The sequence below is a fragment of the Venturia canescens genome, chromosome 5 (assembly GCF_019457755.1).
Source record: "Venturia canescens isolate UGA chromosome 5, ASM1945775v1, whole genome shotgun sequence".
Classification (NCBI taxonomy): Eukaryota; Metazoa; Arthropoda; class Insecta; order Hymenoptera; family Ichneumonidae; genus Venturia; species Venturia canescens.
This window is the reverse complement of record NC_057425.1, coordinates 1,919,667-1,939,205: the sequence shown is the minus strand read 5'-3', so window position 1 is coordinate 1,939,205 and position 19,539 is coordinate 1,919,667. Positions and strand designations below refer to the sequence as shown.

General features: G+C 45.1%; 2 protein-coding genes across 2 annotated transcripts; both read right to left on the bottom strand.

Moving 5' to 3' along the window:
* Positions 1-16: 16 nt before the first annotated feature.
* Positions 17-7,641, bottom strand: LOC122411224 (succinate dehydrogenase [ubiquinone] flavoprotein subunit, mitochondrial-like). Its single transcript, XM_043419865.1, has 11 exons — positions 7,401-7,641; positions 6,800-7,109; positions 6,105-6,391; positions 3,356-3,494; positions 2,962-3,130; positions 2,675-2,870; positions 2,323-2,520; positions 1,585-1,779; positions 1,365-1,508; positions 1,131-1,241; positions 17-1,044 (listed from the first exon to the last, which is right to left on the bottom strand). The coding sequence occupies exons 1-11, from the start codon at positions 7,626-7,628 to the stop codon at positions 958-960; spliced, it is 2,064 nt and encodes a 687-aa protein (XP_043275800.1). The 5' UTR covers positions 7,629-7,641; the 3' UTR covers positions 17-957.
* Positions 7,642-7,773: 132 nt separating this feature from the next.
* Positions 7,774-19,296, bottom strand: LOC122410818 (uncharacterized). The gene is made up of 8 exons (XM_043419258.1): positions 18,815-19,296; positions 16,219-16,505; positions 15,202-15,629; positions 14,799-14,873; positions 11,333-14,602; positions 11,020-11,103; positions 8,814-9,773; positions 7,774-8,739 (listed from the first exon to the last, which is right to left on the bottom strand). The coding sequence occupies exons 1-8, from the start codon at positions 19,275-19,277 to the stop codon at positions 8,529-8,531; spliced, it is 5,778 nt and encodes a 1,925-aa protein (XP_043275193.1). The 5' UTR covers positions 19,278-19,296; the 3' UTR covers positions 7,774-8,528.
* Positions 19,297-19,539: the final 243 nt, after the last annotated feature.

Sequence of the window (19,539 nt, the reverse complement as noted above, 5' to 3'; positions counted from 1 at the left end):
AAAATCTCAGCAGTTCGTCAATTGTGAATATTTTTTTTCGACGCGAACCGAATCCTCATATACGCGCGAGCGAGAGATTAAAACGAGACCAGTGGTTATCAACCGATTCGTAGTGTGTGAGCTCACGTGGTCTCGCGAAAAAAGACATTAAATTAAAGTTCACCTGCTAAACTGGAATTCATACGACCATCCGCGTTTTTTAATTAATCTTGTGTACCTATAATGAAAACACTTGTTCGGGGCTCGCGGCTACTCGTTTGCAAGTTTTCCATTGGTCGAGCTGCGATTGCGGGCTTGAGAATTTCGTTTTGTCAACATTTTTTTACTACGCCAAGATAAGTCCTCGTTCACAAATTCTTTTACATCTAAAGTTTCTTTTCCAATAACTCTTCCTCGCTATAGATTCCGTAAACAGATTTCTCGACTTTATTTCTTTTGTAATAAAAAATCGTTGGAGAGTACTTTGAATATCAATTCAAATAAATAAGTTCCAACAAACTTTCTCAAAAATCACCATTTTTTATCTACGCCATGAATACAGTTAATCGATTTTTTTGTTTGGTTATGTCGACTCTTGAGCAAGAGGGAAGACGGCTCTTGATTAAAGAACTGCCTCCAACCGCTCAAACAATTGTGAAGTATGAACCGTGAAAACGATAGCGTAGGTCGCAAAGTATTATTTTTAATGAATGCAATAAGCGGTGTACAGTTCGAGTCCGATCGGTTATATTCGATTAGCTCAATTGACCGTTTAGATAGTCGAGACGACAGGTCATTGAAGACACTGCTACAAATACATAATGTATTGAGAACCGGGCCGTGATTCTCGAAGTTTTTTTGCCTTTGTGCGCTCGAAAGGTCGGAGACACGGTCGTCGAGAAACTCTTCGGGATTACGGACTGTGAAGGGGGGGAGAGGCTTATGCTCAGTAGACAAAGGAAAGTCGGTTAGCGCAGGTCAGTAGACGCGAATCGCTGGCGGCACGTGTTGAGCTTCGGAATCGTCAAGTGTTGTGTCAATAACCGGACGATACGAGATGCAAATCTGCGTTGAGGAAACATCAACCATTTTAGAAATTTTTCATCGTGAATAACGGAGTTTTTGTGAAAACAGTTTGAAATTCTATGTACTTCGCCATTTTCGGTCGCCCATGTGAGCGTGTGTTTGCGCCAGTGATCACTCAACCCAAGTTTCGTTTGGCCCTGTAGCGGCAATTTGTAGTCGTACTCGTCGATACGATTCTGCGGTGGAAATTTTTTACGGAATTCGGGTTTTACTGTAGTTTCGGCATCCGCTCAAGTTTTATAGAAAATACAACAAAGTCGCTTCCGGAAGCAACGAACCGTGAAAAACGTTACTCTCACCGGGAAATCGTCTCTGGCATGAGCTCCGCGCGATTCTTTTCGGTTTTCGGCCGCGTAAACAGTGTGCATGCAAGACAACATGAGATTTTGAAGTTCCAGCGCTTCGATGAGCTCCGTGTTCCAAATCAGCGTTTCATCTCGAACCTGTTCAGAAAATTTTAACGCTTCGAGCATTTATTCGAATTGAAAACTACCGAATTTTCACGGTGGAGAAACTAACGCAAATATTGGGCAGCTCGCACGTGTAGAGTCGCGTTATTTCTCGACATCCGCGTTGTAAAATCGAACAAGTGCGAAACACTCCACAGTAAGTTTGCATGGTGCGTTGCATCGCCTCCCGCAGCTCGGGGACAGTTACGCATCCTTTCGCGTAGCGAGTCGCGTGGAAACGACGAATCGTTTGTTCCTCGATGTCCTTGACAGATGAGAAACACTTCTTCACTCAAATCATTCTAGTCCATCAAACTTTTTTCGCGTTTTCAGTTTTACCAAGTGAAAATACAATTCGAAATTGCATAAAACGTCAAAATTTCATTTGCTAATACAATTTTTTTTTTTTTTTTCTCTCAAAATGAAAATCACTCAAGAAATCGAGTATTTTGCGAATTCGAAAAAGTCAATTTTCAGGGGATCTCCAGTCAGATTACAAAAATTCGGTTAAGGAGGGTGGCTAGCGACGATACAATGTTGCCACGCTAAACCATGTTAAATACGTTAAAAATTTCAAAATGATGAAGAATTTAATAAAATTTGGTGAATGTATTCTTTAGTGCCAAATTTGGGATTCCGGGCATAAGAAATCTGCTTTAATGCGTAATTACTCGATGACTAAGCAGAAGAAAATTTTGAAATAAATTGTGTCTTCGCACTCGATGTTGAAGAACATTATCACCAAATTTGATAAGTTTCGTTATCATTTTGACGAATGTAGCCACCCTCCTTAAAATCGAGAAAGTACCGCTGGCAAATCTTCGTGGCGGTCACCGGGCTGCATCAATTCTCCGATGTTTTCCGCGACCGCGCGTCCGAAGACCATGATTTCGAGTAAACCGTTGGCGCCGAGTCGGTTCGCTCCGTGAACGGAAGCGCAGGCCGTTTCCCCGGCAGCCCAGAGGCCCTGAACGGGAATATCTTCTTCGTCTTCGCGGGTAAGAACCTTCCGGAGGATCGAGTGAAATTTGGAGGGGGAAGAGCAGAAGAAAAGGACTTTTTATAATTTTTCGAACTTTCGCCCCGTCCGAAAAGACAGACCGGGAGCATTAGCGCTAAAGAGTGGAGAATGGAGAACGAGTATTCGAAAATGGACCAACTTGTCCTCGCCAGGTCGTCGGTACTCCGCCCATATTGTAATGAACAGTAGGGATGACCGGGATCGGTTCTTTCTCGCAATCGACGCCGGCGAAGACCCAAGCCAAGTGCGAAATTCCAGGCAACTTTGACCTTATCGTTTCAGCGGGAAGGTGACTGAGTTGGAGATGGATGTGGTCCTTTTTTTCGCCGACGCCTCTAACCGGGGAACAAAAGGTCGAGCAATAAAAATAACGGTGAAAATGGGGCGTGGAACGATTGGAATATGTGATCGGGCGAAGCAGAGAACCTTCCTTCGTGTATCTCGACGGTTATGGCTCGCGAAACGACGTCCCTTGACGCCAAATCTTTGGCGTTCGGCGCGTATTTTTCCATGAAAAAATCACCCGAAGAGTTCACGAGTCGCCCGCCCTCGCCCCTGCTGCCTTCGGTCACGAGGACTCCGCTCCCATATATGCCTGAAAAGCGGAATATTTGGGGTGATTGAAAGCGAATATTTATCGCCGGCACTATTTACGGGGCTGCGACGTTACCGTTTGATAGAAAGATTCACGAATTTCAGTGGTTCGTAGAATTTTGTGGGAAAAAAACTTTGAGAAAATATTACACAAACGCCAAGAATTTGGCTGTCATTGAATCATGGAATTATAGAAAAAAAAGGGCTGCGATGATAATCTTCTTACCAGTGGGATGGAATTGGATGAACTCCATGTCCTGGAGAGGCAAACCAGCTCTGGATGCAATGGCGTTTCCGTCCCCGGTGCAGACATGCGCTCCTGTGCAGGAAAAAAAACAGCGTCCAGCTCCACCTGTCGCCAAGATCTGAACCACCGTTTATTTCGACAACTTTATTCCCGGACGTTCGTTCTTCGTACTTGGCTTAAGGAAGTTGAGGCATTAGAATGAAAATGATGTCACCGCTTTTAAACCGATTGCATCTTATAAAGTGAAGTGTAAAAAAAAATCAGTTAAATTTTCAGACAGTTTAGGAGCGTCGTTGCTGAGAAAAATCAATAACAATTTGGGCCAAATAACATGTAATCTTATGGAAGTCAAGACACATTCAGTGATATCTCCGTTAAAAATGATGCTAAAAATATGAAATTTTTTGGGCAACATGAGCAAGGCTTGCCGAATAATGTCAATTTTTTTCAGATTTATTAGGAGATTTGCTGAGATTATATTAATAATAATCTGTTTTCCGTGCAGTTTTTTGAGGCTAGGATCGTCACTGTTCGTGTTTTCAACTGAGCTTTCACCAGTTTTTCGTCTTTTTTTCCCCAACTTTTCTTTAAAGTGTATGCAACATTGCCAAACTGTAAACTGGCCTAACTTTTGAAAGGTACAGGTCATCACTTTTGGGTAAAAAAAATGACTGTACAGCCTCAACTTCCTTAAGGAGGGTGGATCGCGACGATACAATGTTGCCATGCTAAACCATGTTAAAAATATGAAGAATTTCAAAATGACAAGAATTTAATAAAATTTGGTAAATCTATTCTTTAAAGATATATAAGACAATATAAATTTTTTTAGATTTTTCTACCGCATAGCTCTGGAGTAATTGAACACTAAAGTTCACGTGTATAAGTATAGAGTTAACATATCCACAGTTATACATCTCGTGCATAAGAACTTCGATTTAACGCTCAATTATTCGATAACCACGTGGTAAAAAAATTTGAAAAAAATTGTATTTGTATACTTGATGCCAAAGAAGGTTATCACCAAATTTTATCAAATTTTGATTATTTTTATTTCATGATCCACCCTCCTTAAATTATTCGGAGTGGCTACTCGTCCGGAGTACGGACGAATACGCGACGGTTATTCGTCGCGTACTCCTACGTTACAGATACTTTCTTTTACTCGTTATATATCCGGATTAATTAACCGTGCGTATTCATCCGGATACATGACTATACCAGTGTGCAGTACATATCCGGACGAATAATTGTACGGTATTCATCCGGATATCTACTAATTATCGTTTCGTACATATCCGGACGAATGATCGTAAGTAGTTCGTCCGGATATCGAATATATGAAGTGCAATTATTGAATACATAATTGTTCATAACGTGTGTCTGGACGAATAATTGTACGGTATTCGTCTGGATATGTACAACCAATTTCATTGGAAGCAGTACGTTTTGGCGCGATGAATTTGCTAGAAAAATTTTCTATGTTTTATAGCAGTGCTGTTCTATATCGGCGTTCTATTACATTTCACCAAAGTGCATAGTAATTTTGATGCCGAAAGCAATTCTCTCAGATTTTACTATGTACGAGAGGCAAAATTTAGGTCTGCGACATTCTTACATCGAACGATGTATCGGTATCCGAATGTCACTCGTGTCTTTGGGGAAATGTTAAAAATTGGTTAATTGGACTGGACAAAATGCTTGAAATTTTACTACGTGCCACTGGTTTATTTTCATGTTTATACTCGCAACGCCTCATATAATTGGTGGGCACATGAATTTTGCTGTTATTGAGCAAAATTCAGTGCGGTGAAAGGGAAAATACGAAACTATGCAATTTTTCGTGTAGCACAGAGAAACGACTGTTATTTTATCTCCTAAATTTTCATCAAATCATTTCATTATTTACTATGTTTTTGATCAAAATTCGCTCGGTTTTCATTTTTGATATAGTACAGCGCGTTATTTACTATGAACTGTGGTAATGGTTCCCCAAACTTTTGCATTATTTGACACACTCTGTAGCGATTATTATTATAATATCGATGTGGTCCAACGTTACTATAAAAACGTAGTAATTTTGGCTATAAAAGTCTCTTCGTGTACGTTGTCGTGGGAACGATTGAGCGCAAAGACGTTTTATCGAAATCTGCCTTGAGCCACGTCCACCCCCATACTACGTTTGATGCTAAACACCCGTAAGCGATTTGAACGCGGGCGAAGGGGGTCGCAGCCTCCAGCGGGGGGTTCGGGGGGCGGAGCCCCTGAGAATGACTATTAAAATTTTAAATGAATCATCACTTCATCAAATTTTCGATTATTTCGCTATAATTTTTTAACACAATTATTTCGTCCCACGTTCACGAGACACAAATTTACTCCAAAGAAAATACGTTTCGAACTCGCCCAACGATTCTGCACAGAAAGACACAATACCATTATGTATCATTCAATATCCGGATGAGATTTACGTATGATTATTCATTCGGATATGTACGAAAACGAGCATAATCGAGATATCCGGATGAATACCGTAAGATTATTCGTCCGGATATATTGTACCATTATGTATTCCATATCCGGACGAATCACTTGTAACTATTCGTCAGGATATGTACATTTTATACCGTTATATTCAAAGAAAGTATAAACAGAAAAAATATGGCCTCATTTTCGATAAATATCCGGACGAGTAGACACAGCCTGTTACTAATTTCGTATGAGTGACCGTGTGATGTGCGCGAAATTTGTGCAGTTGTCCGGTTTCGAGTTCCAGTGCCATTACGCCTTTGCATCGTCTCCCGTCCATCAGTAGATCGAGCGCGAAATATTCGACGAAATAGTGAACGTTGTAGCGGAGACTCTGGCCGTACAGTGTGTGTAGTATGGCGTGGCCTGTTCTGTCAGAAACTGCACAAGTTCGATGAGCCTGTCCACCTTTGCCGAATTTCAACGATTGTCCTCCGAACGCTCTCTGATAAATTTTTCCGTCTTCGGTACGGCTGAATGGACAACCTGATGGCATAATTTCAACTCATCGAACGCGACGTTGTCACTTTTTCGTTAATTTCCGCGTTAAGAGGATGCCTCGGTCGGTATATCGCAAGCGTGCGCGAGTGCGAGAGAGCTGCAAATTTCTAAGTGAAATTTTTCCACACCGTTTGTCCGAACGAAATAATAAAAATGGCGGCCCATTTTTGCCATCGCCCCGCGTGGGACTGACAGAGCCGTTTTTTAATCGGCCAAACTATGTCGAAGAATTTCGATTTCGAAAATTCCAAGTGAGGTTAGGTGACTCTTGAAAGTGGAAACTCTTGGACTCTTGAAAGTTTAGAGATTTTAAATATTGATGTGTTAGATTTTTTTTATGATATTTTAAACACAAAATCTACTCGCGGACACGAACGAAGCGTTGGGCTTAACCATAGTTTTCCAGTTCGAAAACGGCTTGCGGAGCTTCTCGAGTGAGATAATGTATGGCGTCCTGATCGCCCAGCCAATCAGAACCCTTGACCGTGTCGTACATATGGTACAGCCAATTGTCAGGCTCGACGTTGCAAATGGCCGCGTTTATTCCACCTTGAGCAGCGACGGTGTGAGACCTCGTTGGAAATAGTTTAGTTATAACTGCGACTCGATAGCCTTTGCTTCCCAAACCGAACGCGGCTCTCAGGCCGGCTCCACCCGCACCTACGATTACTGTGTCGTAACAGTGTTCCACCATCGGATAGTTCTGCGTGAAAAAGTTGATTTATTTGCGTTACGATAAAAGAAAATGCTACGACTTGATTTTAGTGTTGTCAAAGATGGTCCGATTAGCATTATCGTATTTCGTTATTCGACAAAAATCGTGAAAGTTATCGGAAAAATTTCATTCGAGTATCGCACGAATAATTTTTGTCTAGAAACGTGTTTTTAAAATTGGAATTCGGGACTAAAAAGTGACCGAAGTTGATCGCGCGCAGGTTCGACTTGGAAAAGTGATAAAAAGTAATAAAATCACGATTAGAATCGAAAACCTCACTTTGTCTGCAGTGGTGGTGTCGTCGAATTTACATTGTGCTTTTTCACCAGGGCTGACGTTAACGTGCAATCCTCGAGAGTGCAAATATGATAATTCATTAAATCTCATCCCAACGGATGACGAATCGATTCTTCGCCGAATCGTCCTTCCTGACGAATCTTTATCTGCCGTACAGGCAATCAACCGCACGAGACTCGAGCGATTTACGAGTTTGCTAAGTAAAGACATCCCGTCGTCACGCGCGCGATAAAAGAATTACAACTGAAACGTCGCGAGTTTTAGACGGCTCGCGTGACTCGAAACAACACGATTCCTTTGTTTTTTCTCCCGCAACTTGTTTCATTTTCTTTCAAGTTTTCCAAGAAAAATTACATTTTGCGTGTCACGTTTTTTCCTCGTTCTTTATTTCACACACATTTACACGACATGATCGTCTCCGCCGGGCTCGTATTATAAAAAATGGAGACACCTTTACACATTCTGATTTTTTTTCTTTTTCGAGTTCAACCCACTTTATCCCATTTCGTAAAAAAAATTCATATAAAAACCTTCGTCGATGATTCTGTTCGTAAAACATTTTTTCGTGTACGTGACACTTTTCCAGAAAATTATTAACACGGTGGATTAGTGAGAAAAGGTCCCAGAACCGAAATTGTCAGCTTCGAGCGATTAACATATTTATAAGTGTATGTGTGTGTGTTATCCTGTGCGTGTGTAAATAAATAAAGGAAGATACACGTAATACATAATCATGGTTACAATAAAAATAATGTAGCTGTAAAAATTGATAACGGTTTCGACGTTTTCGCTTTGCTCGACTCTGTCACCGGGGGCGTGCTGACCCGTCGTCGTAACTTTTCATTTTGGCATTCTCCATCTCCACTTTCGACGAGCTTTTTCGTAACAAAGGGGTGCGCTAATCAAGTTCTCCGAAGCGCACCTCGTTTTCCTCGTTTTCGTTTAGCGTAGAAATCTATAATTTTTTGGAGAGTCGAGATCAAAGAATGTATTGATAAATAAAAAAGTGACGTTGACGGTCAGCGGTACGTATTTTTGCTTATTGGCAGTTCGGATATTCGAATGTGGATTTTTTGTCTCAATACACGGGCTCCGTTGTTCGTCCTCTTCTCAAAGCGCCAGTCTTTTGATTCCGCACTCGCAACAGAACTTGGCAGTATCTGGAAACTTGGAGCCACATTCGTGACAAAATTTGGACAGTTTTGATCTCGTTATCGATCCAACGGTTTCAGCCTCCCGACGATGCAGCGGCGAGTCCTCCTCGTGACGTCCGATCATTTCGTTCGTGCTGCGCCCGTGGTTCGAGTATTTTCGATTCAAACTGCACGAGAAAATTTGCGCGTTTTTATATTTGTAGAAAAAATAGAGAAAAAAATATTCCCAAATTCTACGAACCTGCTGTAGGCTGAATCAGCGCTGAGTTTGTTGTGCTCGTGGTGTCTCTTGAAGCTGTCGGGGGATGAGAATTCCTCGTCGCTGATTTGCCCGTTACGCTGTCGATTGGATTGGACGGGACTGGCAATGGAGAGGGAATCATTTTTAAGCAAATACGTTAGAGAAGGGTAAGTGGGGGAAGTGTCGTCGTCGCAGGAGCTCGCGAGCTCGTCGAACGCCGAGTTGGATCTTTTGACTTCGACATCGCTGGAAACGATGGAACTGAGGCTGACATTGCTGCCGCTGAGACTAGGATAATTGTTATTTCTATGGTTTTGAATATTGTTCAATTTGTCGTTTGGCGAATGGCCGGAATTGTTGATTTTTTTGTCGTTCGTTTTCTGACTCAAATTCGTTCTCACGGAATTCGATCGAGTTACTTTCGGACTCGTTTTTTTTTCGAACAATTTTCGTACTTTTCCGTTACCCGAGGAGTTTTCTAGGAGCGAACGAATGGACGCGGTGTCGTCGTACATGTCTTTTACACCGAGTGCTTTCGATTTGTCGATTATTACTCGTCTCCCGAGCACGTGATCGCGTCCGCCATTTTTCCTCCGCGCCTCCTCGTTCTCGTGGCGAGCGTCACGAGACCGAGAGTTCGTGTTGTATCCGTTACTTATTTCGCGCGATATCGAATTCGTTTCCGTCGAATCGGATGAAAAGTCGTCAAATTCGGTCGGCGGAGCTATCAGAGAAACCCGCTTTTCCGGCAATTTCGCCATTTTCCCCACCGGCGAATCCCCGTATTTGACGAACGCCGAGGAATGAGTGAGAGGATAGCTTGGGAGGGTGGGGGACAGCGACGATCTGCGACGGTTCGATGACGAATCCGTTACCGACTTTTCGCTACACGTGTCCGACAACAGTTCGTTCATCTGACGCTCCGCAATCAGAAAAGGATCGTACTCTGGACAGCTGCCACTGAAAAATCACCATTTATTCATCTCAACCATCGTCCTTCTTCGTTCGATATTTTTACGTGAATTGTGTTGCTCGCAAGTGCTGCCTCCTACACATCGAATGTGCAGCGTTCGTTCGATTTTTTCGTCATTTATGAACAAAATGAAACCCGCATAAAAGACGAGTCCAGTGTCGAAGGGAAGCCCAAGTGAAAATCCGATTCGTGGTCGCTCTTCGTGAAAAAGTATCGAAAATGCTTTTTCCCCCGTTACTTTAAGGAGGGTGGCTACATTCGTCAAAATTATAAGAAATTGATCAAATTTGGTGATAATGTTCTTCAACATCAAGTGCGAAGACACCATTTTTTCTAATTTTCTTCTGCTTAGTCATCGAGTAATTACGCATTAAAGCAGATTTCTTATACACGTGGACTTTAGTGATCAATTACTCGATAACTGTAAAGAAAAAAAATCTTAAAAAATTTGTATGGTCAAATTTGGCACTAAAGAATATGTTCACCAAATTTTATTAAATTCTTCATCATTTTGAAATTTTTTATGTATTTAACATGGTTTAGCAGCACGGCAACATTGTATCGTCGCTATCCACCCTCCTCAAGCTTTCAAATAATGAAGAAAATACGAAAATGCTCGACTCGCTTAAAAAAACTGATAAACCAAGTGCACTGTAAAGTTAACCCTCAAAGTGCATACCTCTGCCGTCAACTTATCCGTGCATACTGGGTCAGTGTGACCCATGGCGTTTTCGCATCGTTATATCTCCGTAAATATGCAATTTATTTTGTAGCGACCTTTTTTGTAGTCAAGTATCCATAATTTATGGCTGCAATTGGTTTTTTTTCGAAAAAGCAAAATTTAATGCCAAAATATTGGCTCAAAGTGGAGCATGTATTTCGTGGTACAAACGGCGAAAGAAAAGCGTATGGGTCAAAACGACCCAGTGCGTACTTTAAGGGTTAATTATTCAATTTGACAGTTACTCTGCGATCGGACATCAAACGGAATGATCATCGAATGAAATTGTGATAACAGCCTTGACACATCGACAAATACTCGCGATGACGATGGCGCGTGTGACTCGACTGAGAAATCAATGTCGAATGTCAGGACTGAAAGTACGAGCTGCTCGTCCTGCTCGACTTGGATTCATGCCAACGAATGATCGCATCTCTAGAGAATGATGAATACACCGAATGGACTAATGATTTCGATTCTACGGGCCGACCACCGCTCACGAAGGGACTTACGTTCTACCCGTTAGTACGAGATTAAAGTCCGGATGCCTGCGCACGTATTTACTCCATACGGCTCGAAAATCTCGATCGAAGATCCTAGGAAAATGAACATTTGACTGAATATTCGATCGGCACGATGACGAAAGGAATTTTCAAATGGTGGCGAGCGAAATGAAATTCGTTGGGTCGAAAAATTGACTCGTCGTCGAGCCCTCGCGGTTCGGGGGCTGAAACGGATTGGGAAAAATGATTGGAAAAGGCGCTCCATCTCGCACGACGTTTCCTTTCCGTTTTCCTCGATCCAAACATCGAGATTGGACTCTACCTTCGCTTTTCTCTGCCGAACGGAACGACCGGTGGGAGATTTGTCACGTGCGCCAATCTCTTGCACGGGATCTTTGTTTCCCGGTGATATTTCGGGGCGTCGAGACTGATGAGTCGGACGCTCGAGTTTTTCGTGCCCCTTTGCCAGGCGAACGGCGCGGCGTCGAAGCCCAGCAACCTTTTAGCATTTTTCGAGTTCTCGTTTCTAGCGGCTATTCGATCGACCGGAATTTCCGGCAAGAATCCGCATGTTCCTAATTTGCTTTCGTACGTGTCTCCGAACTTTTGGAAAAAAATCTCCTGGATCGTCTCCTCCTCGATTTCGCCCAACGAGCGCGACTCCGGCGACCCCACGTTCGCCAACGAATTTCTCCTGCTCGATACTTCATCCACACTCTCGACGGACGCGATCAAATCGTTCGTATCTTCACGAAGAATTTCCTTTTTTTCACGCAACTTTTTCCTCGTCGCAGACGCACTCTGCTGCTCCGATTTTTCCACGGCTTCGGGGAGGACCCGATTTTCCGAGTTGGGCTTTTCGATCCTCTTGTCACAATCTCGGAACTCCGGGGCTTCGACGCTTCCTCGGTGACTTTTTTCGGGCGGATTTTTCACGTGTTTTCGTGACGTCTCCGGAGAGTTTTGAATTTCGGGGGATTCGTCGCCTGAAAAAGTAGCGTCGAGCGGACTCGTGTCGCCGTTATTTTTCGTTACTTCGGGAGATTCCTCGACTTCCGCTTGTTTTTCAATAACCCAGAGAGTGACCTCGCCAGAGTTTTTAGTCCGCGATTCTTCGAGATTCGGGGCTGTCGGAATTGGCTCGAATTCCGAGATGGAGCGCTGGACATTTTCGCCTTCCCGGTTCTCCTGCGTGCCGAAAAAAGTCTCGAGTGGAATTTGCTTTCGTGGAAGGTACGAATCCGAGAATTCGTGGACATCGAAAGACGACGAATTTTCCTGCTTCTTTGTCGAGCTTCCCGGCTCCGAATCTCTGCGACAATTCTCGCTCATGAGAGTTTCGTCGCTGTCATTATTCAAGTTAGAATTTACGTACTTTTTGCTGCACTCGGGGACACTTTTTACAGCCTCGATTTCCGTGGCGTTCTCCGATTCTTTGACACATTTTTCGAGTCCATTTTCAATTTTGTCCTCTTCGGTTCCAACCGGCTGGGGCATCTCGGTCTCGACTTCTGCTCTTTCGAAATTTTCTATTTTCCGTCTCTTCTGCTCGGGTTTCCCGTCTGGGAATCCCGGTGGCGCGTGATGCTTTTTTTCGTGATCACTTTTTTTGTCGATCACGTAAGTTTTACATCTTCTGTAGTTAATTTTAGTTTCTGCTTTCGTCTCGTTTTCCTTCTCCGAGAATCGAGTCGGATTTTGAGCTCGGTCACTCGCTGCTTCGGGAATTTTCTCATTTTCTTTGGTTCTCGTGTTTTCGGTAACCCGATCGACCGGGAGCGACGTTTTTTTGTCGCTGTCGACCTCCGAGTCCCGAGGGAAAACTTTTTTCTTTGAATTTCCTCTTTTCGAATGATCGTCCACTGGGAAATGAAGGTTTTTGGCAATCGAGTGCATACGCGCCAGTTTTTTCGTCAACAGATCCTCACAGTTAGGCTTTGGAGGCTGAGCATTTTTCTGGGTCCTTGAAGTCCCCGGGGCAGAGACAACTTTGTCGTTCCTTCGACGATTTTTCTTTGCAACGTTGTTGCCTGTTGGTTCTCCGAAGTTTTTGTCACTTCGAGATGCCTCACTGAACGGGTCGTGGGAAAACGATTCTTTCGAATCCGTTCGTCTTGCTCGCCTCGACGAATCTTCACCACTTTTCGCCGACTTGTCGCCGATCGACGGTTCCGGAATCTCCGGGCTTCGCTCCGGTTTATCAAGTTCTGGGGAAACATCTTCGGAATAACGCTTTCGAGGATTTTCCTCCTCGCGAAGTTGAAAGTTCAAGGATTCTCGAGCAACGAATTCATTTCCATCGACGAGCTCATAAACTTCAGTGACTTTTTTCTTGAATAATTCATCGACGCTGTCGTTGATCGATGTTGTGCTTTTCGACGAGCGGGAAGTCTTCGCAACTCCAATAGGTTCACTGCCATCATTTTTCTCGTCGGTCTCGCTCGAGGGCTCTTTGCCAGTCGATTTTTTAGGGGACCGAGGGTCGCGCAACGAATTCGAAATTCGAATTGCCCTGCTGGAGTGCCTGGAAATGGAGTTCGACGATCCGAGGTCGCTGGTCGGCGGTTCCTTCCCCAAAGCTCGTTCTCCCACTTCCGGGAGACTTTTTCTCGATTTTCTCCGAGAAGACTTTCTCACCGTACTTTGCTCCGATCTGCAGGATCGTTCGAGAGACGTTTCCGGTTCGTCTGCACTTTCTACGTTGCGTAAGTTCAGCGGTTCAAGATTCGAGCAAGTTAAAAACGCCGAGTTTTCGAGCACGCTTCTTGGAAGCTTCCTCTCGCTTTCGGACCTCGCTCCGGGCGGAGTTTCTCGAGGCTCGATCACAGGTCGGCTCTTTCTTCCGTCAAGGAGTTCCCCGAGTTCGGTATCGCCCTCCAGGGGTTCTCCGACCGAGTAGGTTTCATCGAGTTTCTCGTCTGCGCTGGTCCAATGAGGAAAACGAAGAGTTTCGAAGGGTGCTGGCTCGTCGTCAGATTTGGCAGCGGTGACGGAGTGGAATTTGAGAAAATCGTTCCTCCCAAAATCGTCTTCGCTGATTTTTTTCCACGTCACGAATTCCGGCTCTCCGTTGTGAATTTTTTTGCGATTGCACGGTTGAACGATCATCCCTAAGACGTCGTCGTTGATCGCGACCCCGTTGACGCGGGGGTTCCCGTGGCTTCGAGCCTGCACGATGTTCCGTTGAGCGCGTCGATGCCTCGTCCAAGTCTCGTTGCTTCCCCGGAGCTTTGCTCGCCGCTCGTCCTTTCTCTCGTCACTATATTCCTCGCCCTCGTCCCGAAGTTCCATCGGATCGTGGCTTTTTCGCGAGTACCGCGCGCTCGCGTTCGAGCCCCTGGAGAAATGAGTCTGCGGCGAGTTACGAGAGTGGCGAGGAACCGGGGCGTCGCTAGGGCGCGAAGAGGCTCCTCGGGGGGTCGGGACATCGGAGGCCGGTCCGGGATCGTTCTCGGCCGAAGGCCTGCGGAGGTGGAGGAGAAGGAAAACGGTCAGGGGTGAGGAATGCTTTTGGTCATTGGGAGGAGGACATTGAGGAGCGGAAAACCGTGCCGCGCGGAAACTCCTGTTGGCGAAATAACGGTCGATCAGAAGGAGGCAACATTTTTTTTACAAACCCCTTTTTCCTTCTCCTCAAAAGGACACCTCGAGGGAATTTCCCAGGCTGATTCAACGCCAGGAAATTCCTGGTCGCAAATTTCCAGGGGCCGTTACGCGACAAAAATGAGCGTGAATGATGCGAGGGGATTGGAAATCGGCGAAAGGGGCGAATAAATAGCGGTGATCACCTGTTCGACCGGTCGGAGAGTCTCGACTTCATCGGCCCCGTGGTCGTCCCGTCTCTGCCCGCTCCCGAGCGCCTTCTGCAACAGTGATTAGTTTCTCGTTAGTGAAAACCCGGAGATTCGTTTGCCCCGGCTGGGAAGAAGCGGAGCCGAAAATACCCGTGGCTCCTCCGAGTAAATCGGGGGCCGATGGGACGCGCTGCTTTCCGAGTCGTTAGGAGAGAGTAAGCGTTGCATTCGGAGCCGTCGAGGAGCCTTTGACCGAGTTATAAGCGTCATAACTAATAATAAGACGGGAGTCGGTGCGCCGCGGTCGAGCCGGAAGCGCCGGGAGCGGGAAGAAAGAAAAAGGGAGAGTTGGCAGAGCGCCAGGGGACTCGGGGACAACGAAAAAAGCGACGCTCACGTGCTAGCCGTAGATCTTTGAGGCCGGCAGCTTCCGGCCGGGTTCTCGTGGCCCATTTTCTCGTCGCGGTTCGCCGTCGAAGCCGCCTCCTTGGGCCGCTCGTTCGAGGAGTTTCCATTGTTGACTCTCGTGCTCGTGGAGCTCCCCAAATGCGTCGCCGACGACGGCGAATACTTCTCGCGCACCGTCGCGCGACGGTTCTTGAGCGCGGGCGCGCGGTACTTCATCCGGGCCTCGAGACGCTCCTTCGCGATGTTCGTCGCCGCGCTCACCGGCGCCTTCGTCGCGCGATCCTTGCACCATTCGACGTGACGCTCGTACGACTTTATGCTGAATTGCCGGTTGCACGACGGACACATCCCCTTCTCGTTCGGACGCGTCGGCACGCCGACCGTCACGTTGTTCGAAGCCGCTCGGGACCCCTCGACCTGTCAAAAATTATTGCGCCCTTTAATCAGCTTCTATCTTATTAGTTGCCGAATCGTACGACGCTGAAGTTTGCAACGTTCGAGTCGAACGAAAAAAAATATATTTGGAATTGGTCAATTTTTTATTTCACGAATAATTTGTGCGAACGTTGGAAAACTACGAATTGCAAATTCGACAGGCAACAATATTGGAGATTCGCTGACGAATTATTATGTTTTTTCACATCATTTCGTTGGACTCGAACGTCGCGAACTTCAGCGTCATCGAATCGTGGGCGAATTCAAGGAAAATCGCTGACGCGACTGAAGATCGCTCGATTCGACCGCGAAAACTTCGTCGGTCAAAAAGAGCGAAACTTTCGAGCACTAAAACTTGGATTTTTTGCCACGAGCCGTTGATCCAACGAACATTTCGATGAAACGTCCAATTTTTGTTGTCGGTGCGAGTCTTATTAACTTGCCGGTGCGAAGACGATTTTTATTGGGTGATTTAACGCACGGAATTGAATAAATTAATGAGAATGTAAAAAAAAAACGTTAATTACGGATTCTCATCGTAATTGGGCAAAATAAGTGTTTCGAAACTCACGGTTTCTCCACGAGCAGCTCGAATAGCTCGTAAAAATTCGTCATGGGTCTGTTTCCACGATCCCCGGTTGCCGCAGCCTTTGTCCTCGGTCTGATAAACTTTTCGTTTGATCGTTTCCTTGGGGAGAAATTCGGCGAGCTCGGTCCCCTGAATCCTCTGCTTCGCCGAATCGAAAGGTTTCCTCTTCTTGATGGCGGCGCGCTCGCATATCTGCGTGTGCTTCTCCAGCGATTGGGGCTTGAAAGTCCGAGCGCATATGGCGCAGGGGAGCAGTTCCGATGGCTCATCTGTTGCCATTTAACGTACGGATTTTAAGAGTTTTTATTATTGACTCGAGAGTTAAGTTAATTTTTATTGTTTATCACTAGTTGGCTGGCTAAACGGCACGATCGACTTTGCAACACTCTCGCAACGGGGACTTCGAAACAACTGATTATTTCACGCGCACGAAACACACGGAGAAAATTTATTTGCGACACTTAGAGCTCGAGGGTTAATTGCGCTGACCTGCACACCGACGATTCTATTTTTTTTTTTACCTCGTTCGACATCGCTCGCTCATTCTACTTTTATAATCGACTCAATCGCGTGTACAGCGCCAATCTCTCGGGTTATTAATTAGCAATATTGATCCTCGGCTAAACGTCACGATCTTTCAACTCGCGGAAACTTTGCAACGATTGTCCGGCGATCTACTTTTTCATGAGGTCGAAAATCACGCATTTTCGATACTTTCAATCTCGTTCAATCGCCCTGAAATACGGTGTTCGTGCACTTTTTCGTTGCCCGTTTCGGATTGTGCGTAAACATGAAAACTACTGTCGCGTGCTAAAAAGTCGCGATGTATTTTCTAACCTCACCAAAAAATACTATTGTTAAACTTCACTCCTTCACCGAACACTTTCGACACTTTCCAATCGTGTCATTTTTCACCTTGAAAAACACGACGCTTGACAATCGCGACTTGCCAATTTTCGCCACTAGTGGCTCTGACCGTTATTTCAAAATGTCCGAAAACGAACTCTCCGTTCGACGAGTGCGCGAAACAAACTCGCCCGAACAACAAAGCACGCGAATAAATTGAGCGTACGATCACAGAAGCGATTTGAAGGTAAGATGGAAAAATAAAAAAACGTCCTTAACGAACTGGAATAGTCGACTTGAGCTCATCGACTGCGAGATTGCCGGCACTTTGACTTCAACCGTCCGAAGGTGTTTTTCCGTATCGGGCCAAACTCGCTGCGACCGAGAGCCTTCATGGGTAATAATAATGATCACAAGAGCTTGCACACGTGTGTTCATGGGTAAAAAACACTTACGCATGCGTGAGAATGTGTGAGAAAAGCGGTGGAGAGCGACGGTCGCGCCACGGGTGAGGAAGAGCGAGAAAGAGCGAGAAAGTGACACGAAGGAGACGAAGCCTCCCGTCTCTATTGCGATGCTGCGCTCACATTCTTATACACCTGCGGCAATTCCTCTCTTGGAGATCTCGCGGGCCACAACATCGCTCATTCTCCTCCGCTCTCTGCCTCTCTCTTTCTCGCTCCTCCGTTTTGTTACGTCGCGCGTAAATATTATGCAGGCAAGGCACACGTCCTCGAGGTTAACACGCCCCCGCAACTCGCCGAAGCATTTTTCTTCGCCTACGTTAAGAATAATCGAGCAGGATTCCTTTTTTGGATTCCGCGAGGGAGACGAGGCCGAATTCTACGCTCTACCGTAAATCGCGTTTACATCGACGACGTAATATTCAAAATAATTGTGTGACGGCCGAAATCTGTGGAAATTCTTCTCGACCAATGTCGCCGCCGTGTGTATCGAGGAACGCACGACGACGAGAGGGATTCGATTGGGACACGAATTCGTCGTTTTTTATGCGTCGAATGATCCATCGAATAAAAATATAAATTTGTCGTTTCCTCTTCGTCGAAGCATCGAAATTGGCCAAACATTTCGACTTTTTTTTTATTATTATTATTATGCACTTCTCATGCGCGGTGGGACTCCGCTTCAAGGTTCAATTAACAACGGAGGCGTAAACAGTTTCTCGCGAGATGTATCTGCGAGTGCGAAGAGATACGAAGGAAGAGCGAAAAAACCCACGCTCAAATTGCACTTATAACTGCTTCGTGGAACTGCGAATAATAACAGGATTTTATGGCGCTCATTCATTTCAGAAATCTATGTCAGCGAGCAATTATGATGGAATATCATTCGCGCGGTTTAACGGCTGCTGTTCTATCGATTTCATTACGCAGATGAGAAAATGTCGAAAGAGGAGAAGTGAGAAGTTCTCGATGGTTGAGTAAAAATTTAGGATTCCATGATCCAATCTTCGCTTTCATTAATCGAGAATAATTCGCACGATCTTGGTTACGGGAGAAATGGATTCCTAACCTCAATTATTTTCTCGTACATTTGACTCGAAATATTGACTTCCCATTGCGTGGATCCCGACCAGTAAATTGTGAAGTGAAAAATATTTCAGGAGTGTTAGATTTAGACGAAGAAAAAAGTGATTGTTAGGACAAAATTGGATGAAATGGTTATTCTGAGAAAGCGAGGGGTTGAAAGTTTCAACAATTTTTTCCATTACCTTTCGTAGAAGTGTCCGAGAGTTCGAGATTGTCATCGTGTTTCGCGGGTGCAGAGAACGTTTTCAGTCGTTTAGGAGTTTCGGGAAATTGCTTTTTCGGAGAGTTTGGGTCGATGGTGTGAATGGCTTTCGAATTGTTAGTCAAGAAATCAGAGGCGTCGTCGTAATTGGACGAAAATTCGGAAGGTATGGGTAATGTGTCGGTGCTCGAATCGGTGAATTTACGGATCGTAGAATAAGCAGAGGACGAAAATCCCGAAGTGTTTTGGGACGAGGAAGAGGAAGGAGTCGAATCGGAAGAGAGCGACGAAATGAAACGGTCACTGTTATCGAAACTCGACGATGAGACGCCCGACGACGATTCCGAGTCGTGACGCAATACCGGTTTTTCATGAGCTTCATGACCGTCGGATTTTTTGTCACTCGATCGCGGCGAAGCCTTTCTCGACACGCAGCACAACATCTAAACGATGATTTTTTTTATGCACGTTTCGAAATTTGTCCGGGAGCGAAATAAATCGATGAAAGATTCTCGACTCTTCGGATACTTTGTGTCCAACTGTCTCCCTCTCCCAATCCGTACTGACAACGCGAACGAGGAGGAGCAAAAACTTGAGAACGAGGATAGTCTTCCACAACACGAATGCACCGAACGATTTTTAACTCTGATACTTATGGACGCGGAATATTTGTGTGTGTATGTGTGTATACGGACGCGTGTTAAA